This window comes from Rhinoderma darwinii, chromosome 4 (assembly GCF_050947455.1).
Source record: "Rhinoderma darwinii isolate aRhiDar2 chromosome 4, aRhiDar2.hap1, whole genome shotgun sequence".
In the NCBI taxonomy this organism is placed as follows: domain Eukaryota; kingdom Metazoa; phylum Chordata; class Amphibia; order Anura; family Rhinodermatidae; genus Rhinoderma; species Rhinoderma darwinii.
The window spans coordinates 180,773,461-180,788,908 of record NC_134690.1 but is presented as its reverse complement, the minus strand read 5'-3'; the positions used below and the strand labels follow the sequence as shown (position 1 = coordinate 180,788,908).

The 15,448-nt window shown below is 43.4% G+C and overlaps 1 protein-coding gene across 4 annotated transcripts in view; it reads right to left on the bottom strand.

The window, feature by feature from the left end:
• The window catches only part of TMEM14A (transmembrane protein 14A), a 39,961-nt gene extending 24,780 nt beyond the window's left edge, over positions 1 to 15,181 (bottom strand). The window contains exons 1-3 of one of the 4 annotated variants that reach the window (XR_012883157.1): positions 14,956 to 15,102; positions 9,649 to 9,728; positions 8,848 to 8,949 (exon numbers count right to left, since the gene is read on the bottom strand). Coding sequence is in view for 3 of the 4 variants with exons in the window: in XM_075861950.1 (XP_075718065.1) it covers positions 8,848 to 8,949; positions 9,649 to 9,724 (178 nt within the window). In the remaining variant the exon portion in view is untranslated. The other 3 variants (XM_075861950.1, XM_075861949.1, XM_075861951.1) reach the window with 3 other exon arrangements.
• Between the last annotated feature and the right edge of the window lie 267 nt (positions 15,182 to 15,448).

The following is a 15,448-nucleotide window of genomic DNA, read 5'->3' as shown; positions in this document are numbered from 1 at the left end:
CTTTAAGTAAATATAGGCCGTCCAACAAGGCACATATAACCTCTGCAGCTCCTAACTACGGAGCCATAGGCATGCTGCGTTTTGCCATGTGGCATTGTTTAACAGATATATTCTCCCTGGAAACATTGAATACCTCCATAACAAGTGCATGAGTCCTATTCTTAGATGGGAGAACACAATTATAGTGACACTTTAAGGCCATATTCACACATTGTGGACATAATCTGCAACATTTCTGCCTAATCTGCCGGTAATGCACGTGAATTGAATGTTTTATTTTACATGCAGAATAACAACCACGCCGAGGATTTTTTAATCCACTGAATCTCGCTGAAAAGCCGTGGATTAGCTCCATTAACATTCAATGAAGCAAATCCTTGTGCATCCAAATTTTAGCTGCAGATTTCTGCAGTAGATTATCCTCCAAATCCATGGCGGATTTGCCTAGTGTGAACATAGCCTTAGAGTTACACAAGGGTACATTTAACAGTATTTTCTTATAAAAAAACAAAAAGTCAAAATTAATATAGATAAGAATTTGTATTTATGGTAATATACTTTCCACTACCTGGACGTCTGTCTAGATCTTTCTACACTGAACAATATTTCGGTCCTATGCAACGATGAGGAGTAGAATACGCTGTGTATGGAGCGCTAGCAAACACTTCAACAATCAGATGTACTTTATACAGTATGACATAACAGAGAATAGGAGGCTCAAACCCATGCAGAACTGGTGCACAGTTGTGGATAACAGAACAGGAAATGTCTTAGAAACCAAAGGTGACAGTGAGACCCCTCATTGTGTATTTACCATATGGTAAAACTAGGCATGTGACAGCTGGGGCAGTAAAGTTAGGATGCCAGCAATATCCGTATACTAAAGGAATTTTCTGGAGCTATGGGGACCTCAAAACTGCTGACATAGCAATATAGGGGGGGGGGGGGGTAGATGTCATTGTAACGATACCTTCCGATTCGGTCATGCAAGTTGCATTAGGGCCTGTTCACATCACCGTTCATTTCCGTTCCGGGGTTCCGTCCGAGGTTTCCGTCGGGTGAACCCCGCAACGGAAAGTGAAACTGACAGTAGTCGACTGCGCTATTGATTCCGTCAGAAAACCGGAAACCAGCCGGAATGGTGACGAACGGAAAGCATTAGCGATGTTTCCGTCACCATTGAGATCAATGGTGACTGAAACGGAAGCTGTGCTTTCACTTTCCGTTGCGGGGTTCACCTGACGGAAACCTCGGACTGAACCCCGGAACGGAAATGAACGGTGATGTGAACAGGCCCTTACTGAGAAACCGACGTTTAATTCCCTCGGAGCTGCTCTCAGTGACGGCTCTAGTGTCCAATCAGGAGACCGATAGAGCTGTCACTCAGAGGGGAGGGGCTGGCAGGGTTCTCTAAGGCTGGGTTCACACGACCATGTTATGTCCGTAATGTACGGAACGTATTTCGGCCGGAAGACCCGGACCGAACACAGTGCAGGGAGCCGGGCTCCTAGCATCATAGTGATGTACGATGCTAGGAGTCCCTGCCTCGCTGCAGGACAACTGTCCCGTACTGTAATCATGATTACAGTACGGGACAGTAGTTCCACGCAGAGGCAGGGACTCCTAGCATCGTACATCACTATGATGCTAGGAGCCCGGCTCCCTGCACTGAGTTCGGTCCGGGTCTTCCGGCCGAAATACGTTCCGTACATTACGGACGTAACATGGTCGTGTGAACCCAGCCTAAGGCAGCGGTCCCCAACCTTTTATTAATCAAGGACCAGTTTCATGCAAGACAATTTTTCTACGGGGAGGGGGTGTTTCGGGGCAGTTCGCACGATGCGTAAATACTGCGGAATTAGTTGCGGAAAATCCGCAGCAGAATACAGTAGCAGCAAAGTGGATGAGATAGAACAAATCTCATCCACACGCTGCGTAAATAGAGAGCGGAAAATACGCTCAGAAGTTTACCTGCGGTGCAGTTTTTTTCGGCTGCATGTCAATTGCATTTGCGTAAACGCTGCTTATTTGTTGCCGATAAAAAATAGCAATTGTTGTGTTTATTGCAGCGGACTCGCGGCAATTCTGCTGCAAAAAACGCAACTCCGAAAATAAAAAAAATCTTTCACTTACTCAGAAGTCTGTTTCTTCCTCCAGGCCGGCCTCCTGGGATGACTATTCATCCCATGTGACCGGTGGAGCCAATCACAGGCTGCAGCAGCGGTCACATGGGATGAAAATGTCATCCCAGGTGGCCGCCTGGATGATGTCAGAGGACCGACCTCCTGGGATGACGCTTCATCCCATGTGACTGCCGCTGCAGCCAATCACAGACTGCAGCGGTATCATAGGATAAAAGGTCATCCCAGGAGGACGGCCAGCTAGCAGGCCCCCTGAATGCTCAGCAGTTTTCTGCAACGGACATTCTGGGTGAAAAACCGGACCACAATTTGGGGCGGTTTTTCACCCGGAATTCCATGCGGACACCTGGGCAGATACCGCGGCCCGGTACCAAATGATCCATCGCCCGGTGGTTGGGGATCACTGCTCTAAGGAATATACCGCTCTCAGCAGTTTTGAGGCCTCAAAACTGCTGACAGATAAGCAAAGGGCGGGAACCAAAGAGTAACTGAATTTTTTTTTTTACATACGGTCAAAATGATGTGTTGTCCATAGAGACGTCTCTTCCAGAGGTCAAATGACCTTGTTGCCCAATGGTTAGAACCATTGAACGATGTGGTCAGGAGACATCACTAAAGACAACACGTTACTGTGGATGAATGGTTTACATATCACCAGTAGGTTACCAGTGGTGGGGAAATAGGCAGAATTGCTAATACAATTTTATTGTTAAGGTGTTCTGCCACATGCCATGGCCCTCGTTTAACCCCTTCAGGACTGAGCCTGTTTTGGCCTTGATGACGAAGCCGATTTTTTCAAATCGGACATGTGTTATCTTATGTAGTAATAACTTGGGAATGCTTTTACCTATCCAAGTGATTCTGAGAGAGTTTTCTCGTGACATATTGTACTTTATGTTAGTAAAAAAAATTGGTCGATAAATTCAATATTTATGTGTGAAAGACACCAAAGTTTAGAGAAAATTTGCAAAAATTTACATTTTTCTACATTTAAATGTATCTGCTTGTAAGTCAGACAGTAATACCACACAAAATAGTTACTATTTCATGTATCCCATATGTCTACTTTAAGTTTGCATCATTTTTTGAACATTCTTCTATTTTTCTAAGACGTTACAAGGCTTAGAACTTTAGCAGCAATTTCTCATATTTTCAAGAAAATTTCAAAAGGCTATTTTTTCAGGGACCAGTTCAGTTCTGAAGTGGCTTTGAGGGCCTTATATATTAGAAAGTGCCTATAAATCACCCCATTTTGAAAACCGCAAAACCTCAAAGTATCCAAAACAGCATTCAGAAAGTGTTTTAACCCTATAGGCATCTCTCAAGAATTAAAGCAAAGTAGAGGTGAAATTTACAAATTTCTATTTTTTTCGCCAAAATTCATTTGTGATACAGTTTTTTCTGTAACACAGAAGGTTTTACACGAGAAATGCAACTCAATATTTATTGCCCAGATTCTGCAGTTTTTAGAAATATCCCACATGTGGTCCTAGTGCGGTAATGGACTGAAACACAGGCCTCAGAAGCAAAGGAGCACCTAGTGGATTTTGGGGCCTCATTTTTTTAGAATATATTTTAGGCACCATGTCAGGTTTGAAGAGGTCTTGTGGTGCCAAAACAGTGGAAGCCCCCCAAAAGTGATCCCATTTTGGAAACTACACCCCTCAAGGACTTTATCTAGGGGTATAGTTAGCATTTTGAAACCACAGTTTTTTTGCTAAATGTATTTGAATTAGTATGTGAAGATGAAAATCTACTTTTTTCTTAAAAAAACGTAGCAATTTTTAATTTTCACAAAGAATAAAGGAGAAAAAACACCGCAGCATTTGTAAAGCAATTTCTCCCTATTACGGCAATACCCCATACGTGGTAATAAACTTCTGTTTGGACATACAGCAGGGCGCAGAAGAGAAGGAGCGTCATTTGGATTTTGGAGCGCTGATTTTGCTGGATTCGTTTTCAGTGCCATATCGCATTTGCAATGAACTGGAGGGACCAAAACCGTGGAAACCCCCCAAAAGTGACCCCATTTTGGAAACTACACCCCTCAAGGAATTTATCTAGGGTATAGTTAGCATTTTGACCCCACAGTTTTTTTGCTGAATGTATTTGAATTAGTCTGTGAAGATGAAAATCTACTTTTTTTCTGAAAAAACATAGAAGTTTTTCATTTTTACAAGGAATAAAGGAGAAAAAACACCCCAACATTTGTAAAGAAATTTCTCCCGACTACGGAAATACCCCATATGTGGTAATAAACTGCTGTTTGAACCCACAGTGGGGCTTAGAAGGGAAGGAGCACCATTTGGCTTTTGGAGCTCAAATTTAGCTGGAATGGTTTTCGGGTGTCATGTCGCATTTGCAACGCCCTGGAGGGACCAAAACAGTGGAAACCCCCCAAAAGTGACCCCATTTTGGAAACTTCATTACTTAAGGGATCTATCTAGGGGTATAGTGAGCATTTTGAGCAAGCAGCTTTTGCAGAATTTATTAGAATTAGGCCGTGAAAATGAATATCAACATTATTTCCACTAAAATGTTTAATTTTTTAATTTTCACAAAGGATAAAGGCACCCCAACATTTGTAAAGCAATTTCTCCCGAGAACGGCTATACCCCCACATGTGGTCATAATTATTTTTTTATTAGAAGTTAATTAACCCTTTCTGGACTGATCCATTTTTTGGTTTTTTTATTTTCGTTTTTCACTGGCCGCCTTCAAAGAGCCATAACTGTTTTATTTTTCTGTCAATAAAGTGGTGTGAGGGCTTATTTTTTGCGGGAGTAATTGTATTTTCTATTGACACCATTTAAAGTACCATTTAATTTACTAGGAGACTGAAATAAAATTATTTGCAGGCTGAAACTGGAAAAAACTGCGATTCCTCCATTGTTTTTTTGGTTTTGTTTTTACTGCTTTCACCGTGCAGTAAAAATGACAACTTAAATTTTTTCTGCGACTCAATACTATTACGGTGATACCAAATTTATATATTTTTTTATATTTTACTACTTTTACAAAGTAAAAACGATTTGTTAAAAAAATAAATTGTTTTGTTACACCACATTCCGGGAGGCGTCACTTTTTTTTTATTTTTTAGTCGATTGAGCGGTGTGAGGGCTTATTTTTTTGCGGGACGAGCTGTAGTTTTTATTGGTACAATTTTTTGGCACATACAACTTTTTGAGCACTTTTTATTAAAACATTTTTTAGAGCTAAGGTGACCAAAAACCAGCGACATTGGCGTTTTAAATTCATTATTATTTACGGCGTTCACCGTGCGAGTTAAATAATGGCATATTGTAATAGTTCTGACTTTTAGTTCTGACTTTTACGGACGCAGCAATACCAATTTTGTGTATTTTTTTTTTTTTTTACATTGCTCTAGGGAAAAAATGGCAAAATAATTTTCTTTTGGACTTTAAATATTATTTTATTTTTTTCACTAATAAATGTATTTCGTTTTTTTTTTACTTTACACATTTTATTAGTCCCCTTAGGGGACTTGAACCAGCGATCATTAGATCGCTGGTACAATACACTGCGTGATTGCTGTTCCTTTTTTATCACTTTTTATTTAATTTTTGGGCAAGCCGGGTGACCAAAAGGCATAAATTCTGACAATGTTTTTTATTCTTTTTTTTTACGGCATTCACCCTGGGCTATAAATGACCTTTATTATGCAGGTCGGTACGATTACGGCGATACCATATATATATTGTTTTTTTTCTGTTTTGCAGCATTTGCGCAATAAAAGCACTTTTCTATAAAACAATTTATTTTCTGTGTCACCATATTCTGAGAGCCATAACTTTTTTATTTTTCAGTCAAAAAATCTGTGTAAGGCCCCATGCACACGACAGTGCCCGCAATCACGGCCCGCGATTGCGTGCACGGCCGGCCGCTGACTGACAGCCGCATTTTCGGACCGTGCTCCCATACAAAGCATGGGAGTACGGCCCGCAAAATGCGAAAGAACGGACATGTTCCATAATTCCTGGAACATTTCCGCGGCACGGACACCCTTCCGTAGTGCTACGGAAAGGTGTCCGCGTTCAATGAAAGTGAATGGCTGAGGTTTTTTACGGTCGTGTGCATGGGGCCTAAGAGCTTGTTTTTTACAGGACGGGTTGTAGTTTTTATTGGTACTATTTGGGGTACATGTAACTATTTGATCACTTTTTATTCTATATTTTTGGAGGAGTGGTGACCAAAAAACAGTAATTCTGGCATTGTTATTATACTTATTTTTTTTTGCGGTGTTCATCGTGCGGGAAAAATAACATCATAGTTTGGGTCGTTACGAACGCGGCGATACCAAATATGTGTACTTTTTTTAACGTGTTAATTTTTTCCTATAATAAAAGTCTTATTATAGGAAAAAAAGCATTTTTTGTTTATGTCACTTATAACTTTTATAAAACATTTTTATTAACTTATTTATCCTTTTTTTTTTACTTGTCCCACTAGGCGACTACGTGAATTGCAGCTCTGATCGCTTCTAGAATACATTACACTACCTATATAGTGTAATGTATTCTAAGGGGTAGTTTTTGGACGCGGAAACCGTGTTGGAAAACGCGCCAAAAAACGGCCGAAAATGCCTCTTATTGATTTTAATGGGAGGCGGAGGGACATGCCCTATCTTCGAGCGTTTACGCCTCTGACCTTCTATTGACATCAATGGGAGGCAGAGAAAGCGTATTTCACAGTGTTTTTTGCCTGCGGCGCTCAATGACCGCGGGCGAAAAGTGCCGCGAAAATCGTCGTGCAGGCAGGTTTTCCTCCTGCAAAAAACTCTTGTGTGAACCCAGCCTAACTGTCATTGGGACGTGACAGAAACTCTGACAGGAAGCCTATGAGGACCAGCCCGCACGCCAGTGTCTGTCTTCCGGTTGCCATGGTAACCATCGCCAGCCCCTGTGATTTCATGTGGGGGATGGCGATCTGCTGTAAACTCCTTAAATGCGGCGATCGAAATCGACCGCCGCATCTAAGGGGTTATGCCAAAATCAGCGGTCATGGGCCGCTGATCGGCATCAGGGAATGCAGGGCAGACACCCTGCACAGTTTACCGCTGCAGTGGTGTAGCGCCGCACGGCGGTCAACTGTAAAAGTACAGTCGTAACTGCACGTCAAGGTGCGCGAAGTTACTGCTCACCTTGACGTGCAGTTACGTCAAGGTTCGGGAAGGGGTTAAAGATATTTTCAGATGTGGCAGATTTGTTGTAGTTTAGTCACTAAAAATCTGCAACCCATTTACAGTACAATACTAATTACCGAAATGTGGTTTTACAAAACCCCATTCACACACAGAGGATTTTTCTGATGCGGATTTGAGCACACGATGCAGATTTTCAAGGTAATGGGGCTGTGTTGTAGTTTCTTTCACAGCGGCCGGCCAGGAGCGCTGTTGCTGTGAAGAGAAATACTGTAAAGAAGCCATAGAGCTTATCTAGTGCCGGGTCGCCTTCGTTTTGAGGATCAGTGTAGGCTGAGAGAGTCGCACATCCACAAGCTGTAAGTGATGGCCTTTCCTAGCAATATGCCATCACTTACTGTTATTTGGAAAACCCCTTTAATTTGCTGTTCCATTACCTAACAATTATTACGGTTGAGGTAGTATGAAGGACATTGGCATAACTGTGGGCACAATTTGTAATTTAGATCACATTACCACATGATGTGCCTAGATCAGCATAAACTGAACATACAGCACTGAATAAGATGCTTTAAATACCACATTTATAGCCTTTCTATATCTGTACGTAACACAAGAGTAGGTGTTTTGTTCTCTCTTTTACAGGCTAGATAAACCTTTGTAGCCTTTTTTTTTTTTTTTTCTTTATAAAATTAATTTTATGTGTTAATATCTATTTTTCAAATTGACCTTTCAAAAATGTTATTTACTTTTTGGCTGCAGGTTTTATGTATGCACTATACATAGAGGCTGTATAGCGACGCTGTAAGCCGAATCCGGCAGTCAGCTGAACCGACAGCTCGGCTGACAGCAGCTCCTGTGTGGCTTTAACATACAGGATAACCATAAGGGTCAGTTCACACTCAGTTTTTGGCTCTGATTTTGATGCAGAAACCGCATCGAAATTAGCGCCAAAAAACGCCCCCCAGTGATTTCAGAGGTGCTTTTTTTTCCGGGTGGCTTTTGGCCCCTCGCGGGGAAAAAAAAAAATCGGCTTGTCCTTTCTTGCTGCGGTTTCCGCCTCTGACCTCCCACTGAAATCAATGGGAGGCAGAAAAAACCTGCGGTGCTCATTTCTGAGCGTTTCTCCCGGCGTTTTTTGCCCACCGTTCTTGCATTAGCTACAATGGAATTCTGAGGCAGATTTTTTTTGCCTGTAAAAAACCTTGTGTAAACAGGGCCTAATACCGATCATATCTAAGTTCATGTTATATTGCGGCACAGAGGAGCTGCTGTCAGCCGACACCTGACTGACGGATTCGGTTTACATCGGTGTTATGCAGGTTCTATATATAGCGCATACATAGGAGCTGCAATGCAAAAAGTAAAAATGAAATGTCAATTTGAAAAATTTATATAAACACATTAATTTGATAAAAAGTGACTACAAAGGTTTCCATAGCTCTGGTATTATTTACAATTATTCCCAAGGCACATCTATATGATTCTCCTAAATCCCAAACGGCATCATTTTATTTGATCCAAAAAAAGTATCATTTTACTTACTTAGTGATATCTTTATATCCCTTGGATTGTTTGAAACACGCAGGGCTCCATAAGCTGCAAGCAATCCAAAGGTAAGACCCGCAATAAGGGATACAATACTGCCTGCAAGATAGAGAAACAAGGAAATTGAGGAAATTAAAATTCCTTTGAACCATACTTTCCAACACTCCCGGAATGTACAGGAAACTCCAGCAAAAAGGGGAGATCTTCCAGAGTCCCCAAATCTCCCTGTTGCCGCATTTTCTTCAAATTATACTCACTTCTCCCCATTCTTGCACCGCCTGATTGAAGAGAACTGCAGGAACGGGTAGATGTGAGAATATGCACATCTGGTCTATGGTCTGTATTAAAGGGAATCTGTCTTCAATTTTGAGACCTCAAAAATGCTGACAGTACGATATACGCGAGGGGGGAGGTAATTGTCACTATACTTTTTGAAATCCATGCTTAATTATCCCAGAGCCGCAGTCGCAGGTGCCACTGAGGTGAGCAATTGATGTGCAAGTGCTTATTGGCTCTCTTCACTGCAATTTGTCAGCCCTGCCCCTCCGCTCTGAGTGACAGCTCTAGCGGTCCCGATTGTTTTGACAGAAGCAATAGCGCAGTCGACTGCGCTATTGATTCCGTCAAAAACAACGGAACCCTGTCACAACGGTGACAAACGGAAACCGTTAGAAAAGTTTACATCACCATTGAGATCAATGGTGATGAAAACGGAAGCTAAGGTTTCCTTTGTCTTTCCGTTGAGGGGTTCCTTAGGTGTATAAGAAGGGTAACAATCCTCATTAAGATTGCTCTTACCTTTCCGGGAAAATCCCAGGAAGCCCCCAGAAACCAACAGGGCTGCATATCCAAAACCAATCCAGTCTATGGCCATGATTCTGGAAGATAAGAAGACATGATGCACAGTTACAGTAAGCTCCCCAAGAGAATATCCAAGGATAAAACTTCCAAAACTTGTTCGCAGCCGGCAATCGGGATATGGCACAATTCGCAGCAAAGTCGAATCATAGCAAATTTCCAGTTGGCAAGCCATGATAAGTAAGGGCTTCTTTCCTGGGATTCTTGCCATTGTCCTAAACTTTTGCCATTGGTTGGATTTTCCATTTAGTCATGGGATAAACATAAGTATCTTTGTGAAATAAAACCTTTTTTCTATTTTTAATGTTTTCTGAATGCAGCCAGCAATCTAAACAATAGTTTTTTTTAATTCTGGATCTCATGGTTACGTCCATGAACAAGTTCAATTTCTTCTCTAGTCTCTCCTAAAATTACTGATAGACTATATCTCAATTTTTTGTCCTATGCTTGACATATATGGTAAACACGGGCTATGATGGATGCCTAACAATGGCATCCATCACCCATTGACTATAATGGTATCCGTTTAATGTATACTTCATGGACAGAGTCATGAGTTTTACATTGAACTCTATAGTGACGGATGCCACTGTTAAGGCGAAATAGAAAAGAACCTTAGGCCAGGACTACACCTAGACTTTTTTGTAGTGCTACTGATTGATTTTTAAGAGTTTGTCCAGGTTGTGGGCTGTTTTTCATACTGATGACCTATCCACAGTATATGATCAGTGGGGATCCGACACCCGGACCGATATGCATGCCCTTTACGGCTGCCGCCAGGCAGGTGTCAGTACCAGAAGCAGAAGGCTCTGACCACTGTCTAGCAGCCGTGCTGGGTTACTGCAGCTCTGCTCCTATTCACTTGAATAGGACCCCCACGATCATATACTGATGACCTATTCTGTCGATAGGTCATCGCTATAAAAAAACAGCCCCCAACTTGGCGAACCCATTTAACTATCGAGTGACAGCTGCAGTCCACAAGATTACATGCAACTCAATCTAATCATTTGCACGGCAGCAGTAGCTCAAAAGTAAAAAAATTGATCAATAGAACTTCAAAAAGTCCAGATGTAACCCTGGCCCTATTAGGCCCTACCTCAACCATTGCATGGGCACCGGTGGTTTTCTCTGTAGCGCTACATCCCCTTCATTACGGTCACTTTTTTACACACTGAATCGCCGACACAGATGCGTCAGCGATTCACAGTGTGAGCAAGTAAGGGAAATGAAGGGGAAGCAGCGCTTGTACGAGCGCTTCACCCCCTTCAAAACAGCTGATTGGTGGGGGTCCCGGGAGTCAGACCCCAACCCATCAGCTATTTATGGCCTATCCTGAGGATACGCCATCAATGTTTGCAGACTGGACAACCCTTTTTAAGCCTACCATGTGGTAGGCTTAGATACAGGACCCCAGCAGACAGTAATCTTATACTGTATAAGCTTACTGTCTGCTGGATCCTGTATGTAACCTACCTTAGGCTTAGATACAGGGTCCAACAAACAGTATCACACATGCACATGGGTCCTGTATCTAAGCCTACCATATGTGTTTGGCTGTGTTGACATCACCGATGCGCTTCCGTTGAGGGGTTCCGTCTGAGGTTTCTGTCCGGTAACCCCTCAACGGAACGCCAAACTGAAACCTCAGCTTCCGTTTCCCTCACCATTGATCTCCATGGTGACGGAAACGTTGCTAATGGTTTCTGTTTGTCACCGTTGTGACAGGGTTCCGTTGTTCTTGATGCAACCAATAGCGCAGTCGACTGACAGGAACCTCTGACGGTAGGGCAGCGGTGATGTGAACAGGCTCTTACTAAGGTTGTTTTTTTTGTGTTTGTTTTTTTAAGGTTCGGTCGTTGGAATACGTCGGATTCGAGGACTACTTTGATGACGGCTTTTTTTATTATCAATAAAATGGTTAGTGAGGGTTGTGGTTTTTTTTATTTCAATAAACCTGTTTTTTCTGTCTTTGTATTTTTTTTAAACTTTATTACTACTGCCTTATTAATAGCTTCTGGCTGATTGACAGTGTCCATTACTAAGGCGGGGCTTAGTGTTAGTGGGTGCAGAGGCTAAGGCTGGGTTCACACGACCTATTTTCAGACGTAAACGAGGCGTATTATGCCTCGTTTTACGTCTGAAAATAGGGCTACAATACGTCGGCAAACATCTGCCCATTCATTTGAATGGGTTTGCCGACGTACTGTGCAGACGACCTGTCATTTACGCGTCGTCGTTTGACAGCTGTCAAACGACGACGCGTAAAAATACAGCCTCGTCAAAAGAAGTGCAGGACACTTCTTTAGACGTTTTTGGAGCTGTTTTCTCATAGACTCCAATGAAAACAGCTCCAAAAACGGACGTAAAAAACGCCGCGAAAACGGCGCAAAAAACGCCGCGAAAAATGCGAGTTGGTCAAAAAACGTCTGAAAAGCAGGGTCTGTTTTCCCTTGAAAACAGCTCTGGATTTTCAGACGTTTTTGGTCACTACGTGTGCACATACCCTGACACTAACCCCCATTAGTACCCCGGTACCCACAGCCGCCAGGGGTGCTGGGAAGAGCCGGGTACGATCCAGTACCCTACCATCTGTAGTGATTGCTGGGCACCGGGGCGGCCGCAGGCTGCTATCATTAGGCTGGGAAAGGCCAAACACAGTTGCCCTTCCCACCCTGGTAATGCTAGCCTGCTGCTGCTGTGTTGTATCTATCTGGTTATGAAAAATGGGGGGGACCCGTCATTTTAAAAAATAAGTAAATAATTGGAAAGAACGATGTGGGGTTCCCCCATTTTTATAACCAGCCAGATACAACATAGCAGCAGCAGGCTAGCATTACCAATGTGGGAAAGGCCACTGTTTTGGGGCTTTCCCAGCCTAATAACACCAGCCTGCGGCCACGCCAGTGCCCCTCCATCACTACAGATGGTCGGGTATTGTATCAAACCCGGCTCTTCTCGGTACCGCCGGTGGGTACCGGGGTAATAATGGGGGTTAGTCTTAGCCTCTTCATGTCTAACATTAAGCCTTGCCTCAGTAAAGGACGTTGTCAATCAGCCAGCGGCCATTACTAGGATGGTAGTAATAAAGTTTAGAAAAACAGACATAGGAAAAATATTATTATTCTTACCTTTCCTGGTCCCAGCGATGGAGCCGCAATGTCAGCGAGCTGGGCCCTGTATCTAATGCTATCATGTGTGATACTGTCTGCTGAGCCACTGTATCTAATCCTATCCATAGCTATAGGGTCGTAATGCTATAGATATGCTCAGGGCTGGCCCTAGGATAGGTGGCGCCCTGTGCGAAATCATCTTTCGGCGCCCCACCCCATCATTAAAAAAAAATGCCCCTTAAGTGCCACCATACAGTATAATAATAATATTTAATAATATAATATATTACAACCCTTCAAGGACACAGTATTTTGTCCTCTAATTGTGCCCACAGTATTATGCCATCTGTAGTACCCGTACTCAGTATAATGTCTGCTTAGTGGCCCCCCACACAGTATAGTGCCCCCCTGTTGATTTTGCCATACAGCCTCCCTGTAGACAGTGCCATAATCCCTTACCTCCTTCTTGATAGCTAGCGGGCAATAGACATTCAAAAAAGGACAACTGTGCAGTAGCACACAAAATACCCAGCTTTTCCAGCTATCAAATAAATGTTTGGAAATAAACTAAGATATAACTTTTATTTAGTCAGAGTAAAGGATTAATCCTATCAACTAGATTAAATAAAAGTTATATCTTAGTTTATTTCCACACTTTTTTTTGATACCCGGGAAAGCTGGGTACTTTGTCTGCTCCTGCATAGTTGTCCTTTGTAGGTAGTGCCACACCCCCCCCCCCCCTTCCAGTAAAGATAGCGCCACTGTAGCTCCCTGAAGGAGTGGAATCCCTGTGTGGCCGGAGATTCCTCTCCTGGAGCGCTGCTTGATGCCTCTGTCCATATATGGACAGTGACATCAGGGAAAACTCATGAAGCGAAATCCCCAGTTACAGCGTTGCAGACGCTATGACCGTCGATTCCACTCCAGAGAAGCTCCTGTCGTCTGTGTCCATGACATCATTGGCTTCTCCTGGAGTGGAATCCCCGGTCATAGAGTCTGCAAGGTTGTGATCGGGGATTCCGCTTCAGGAGTTTCCCCTGATGTCACTGTCAACATATGGACAGAGACATCAAGCAGCGCTCCAGGAGCGGAATCCCCGGCCACACTGGGATTCCGCTCCTTCAGGAAGCTACAGTGGCGCTAGTAGACAGCAGACCAGGGAGATACCTCCCTGCTATAGTGCATTCGCTAACGCTATAGCAGCCACAGCAGCTGCTAGCGGCGCCACCGCCCTCATGCCCGGTGTCACCGCTAGCAGCCGCTATGGCTGCTACAGCAGTAGCGACGGCCACTAAGTGAAGAAGCGCCCGGGTGGAAAGGCGACTGGAGTTAGTGTGTGTATCCCCGCTGGTAGTTGCAACGGCGCTGGGATACACACACCCGCTGGCGCCCCTCTTACAGTGTGGCGGCTGGCGCCCTGTGCGACCACACTGGTCGAACATAGCTAAGGCCGGCCATGGATATGCTGTCTCCTATATACACACATTTTTTGGGCGGGTATATGTATCGGGGCTGTTTCCCCTGACCGAGCTGCATGGTATGTTACATCGGACAGCCATTGCTGGTGGCACGGCTCAGCTCCTGAGCAGTGGCATCGCTGTGCTGCAAATTTGGGCAGGAACTACCAGTTACCAATGTAAGGTACAGGCCAGGAGGGTGACAGTGGACATCAGAAGACGATGAACAAGATCTTCATTAGGAAAGGAAGGCGGGGCACTCATAGACCTTTGCACTAGGCCCACAAATGTATTAAACTCCTGCAGCAACAACCCACTTTTCCTTGCACGAACTTTTTTGAGACCCCCGCCCCCTCATTATTTTTCAATGCAAACATAACCTGATATAAATGTCTTGATAAATCCCCCTTTGTAGTAATGGAATGTATAACTCTGATACCGTAGCAGTACATTAGTACTCAGCTGCGGCACTCCCTCCACCGCATGAAACCTCTGGGAGGAAGTAGCTACGTCTGGAAAAATGACTGCTATAGTAAGAAGGGACTTTCTATAGAAGTGTTATAGGTAGGGAAAGCACCTGCACCACACACTGTCCTGCCTGCCTGCCTCAATAATAATAATTCATTAATGTATTAATTAAACCAGAGACGCAGGCAGGAGCCAGAGCCCACACCTACCTCAGCCCGGTTCCCGCCTCCAGCTGCTAACCTTTCAACTGTGACATAATATTATACGAGGGGGTTTTCTGGTGTTTATCCTGTCTTCGTCCTAGCTGCTCATATTATCAGTATGTGGATATCGTTAAATACGTTTATACAATTACTTAGACTACCTTGAGAGAAATGTAAAACTTGTTGTTTTGACCGTTCTTTGTGTGTTCTTCGTGCGTGTATAGCGACATCTTCTGGCCGGCGTGGATATTGCAGCAGTAATATTTACATTTTGCCATGTGGGATTTTGTTCAATATACTCATGACCCATGGGTGAACTTGCAGACAGTAATGAACCAACATGCCCCCACAATTATTAAGACAGAACACCCCTACAATCAGTGATAGCAAGAACGCCAGAAAGTCATAGTTCCACATACAGTAAGGCTATGAATCTAATATAGTCATGCAGTAAGGCTATGCATTTTATTTGCGTGCGTTCATACAGCTGTTTTTTAGC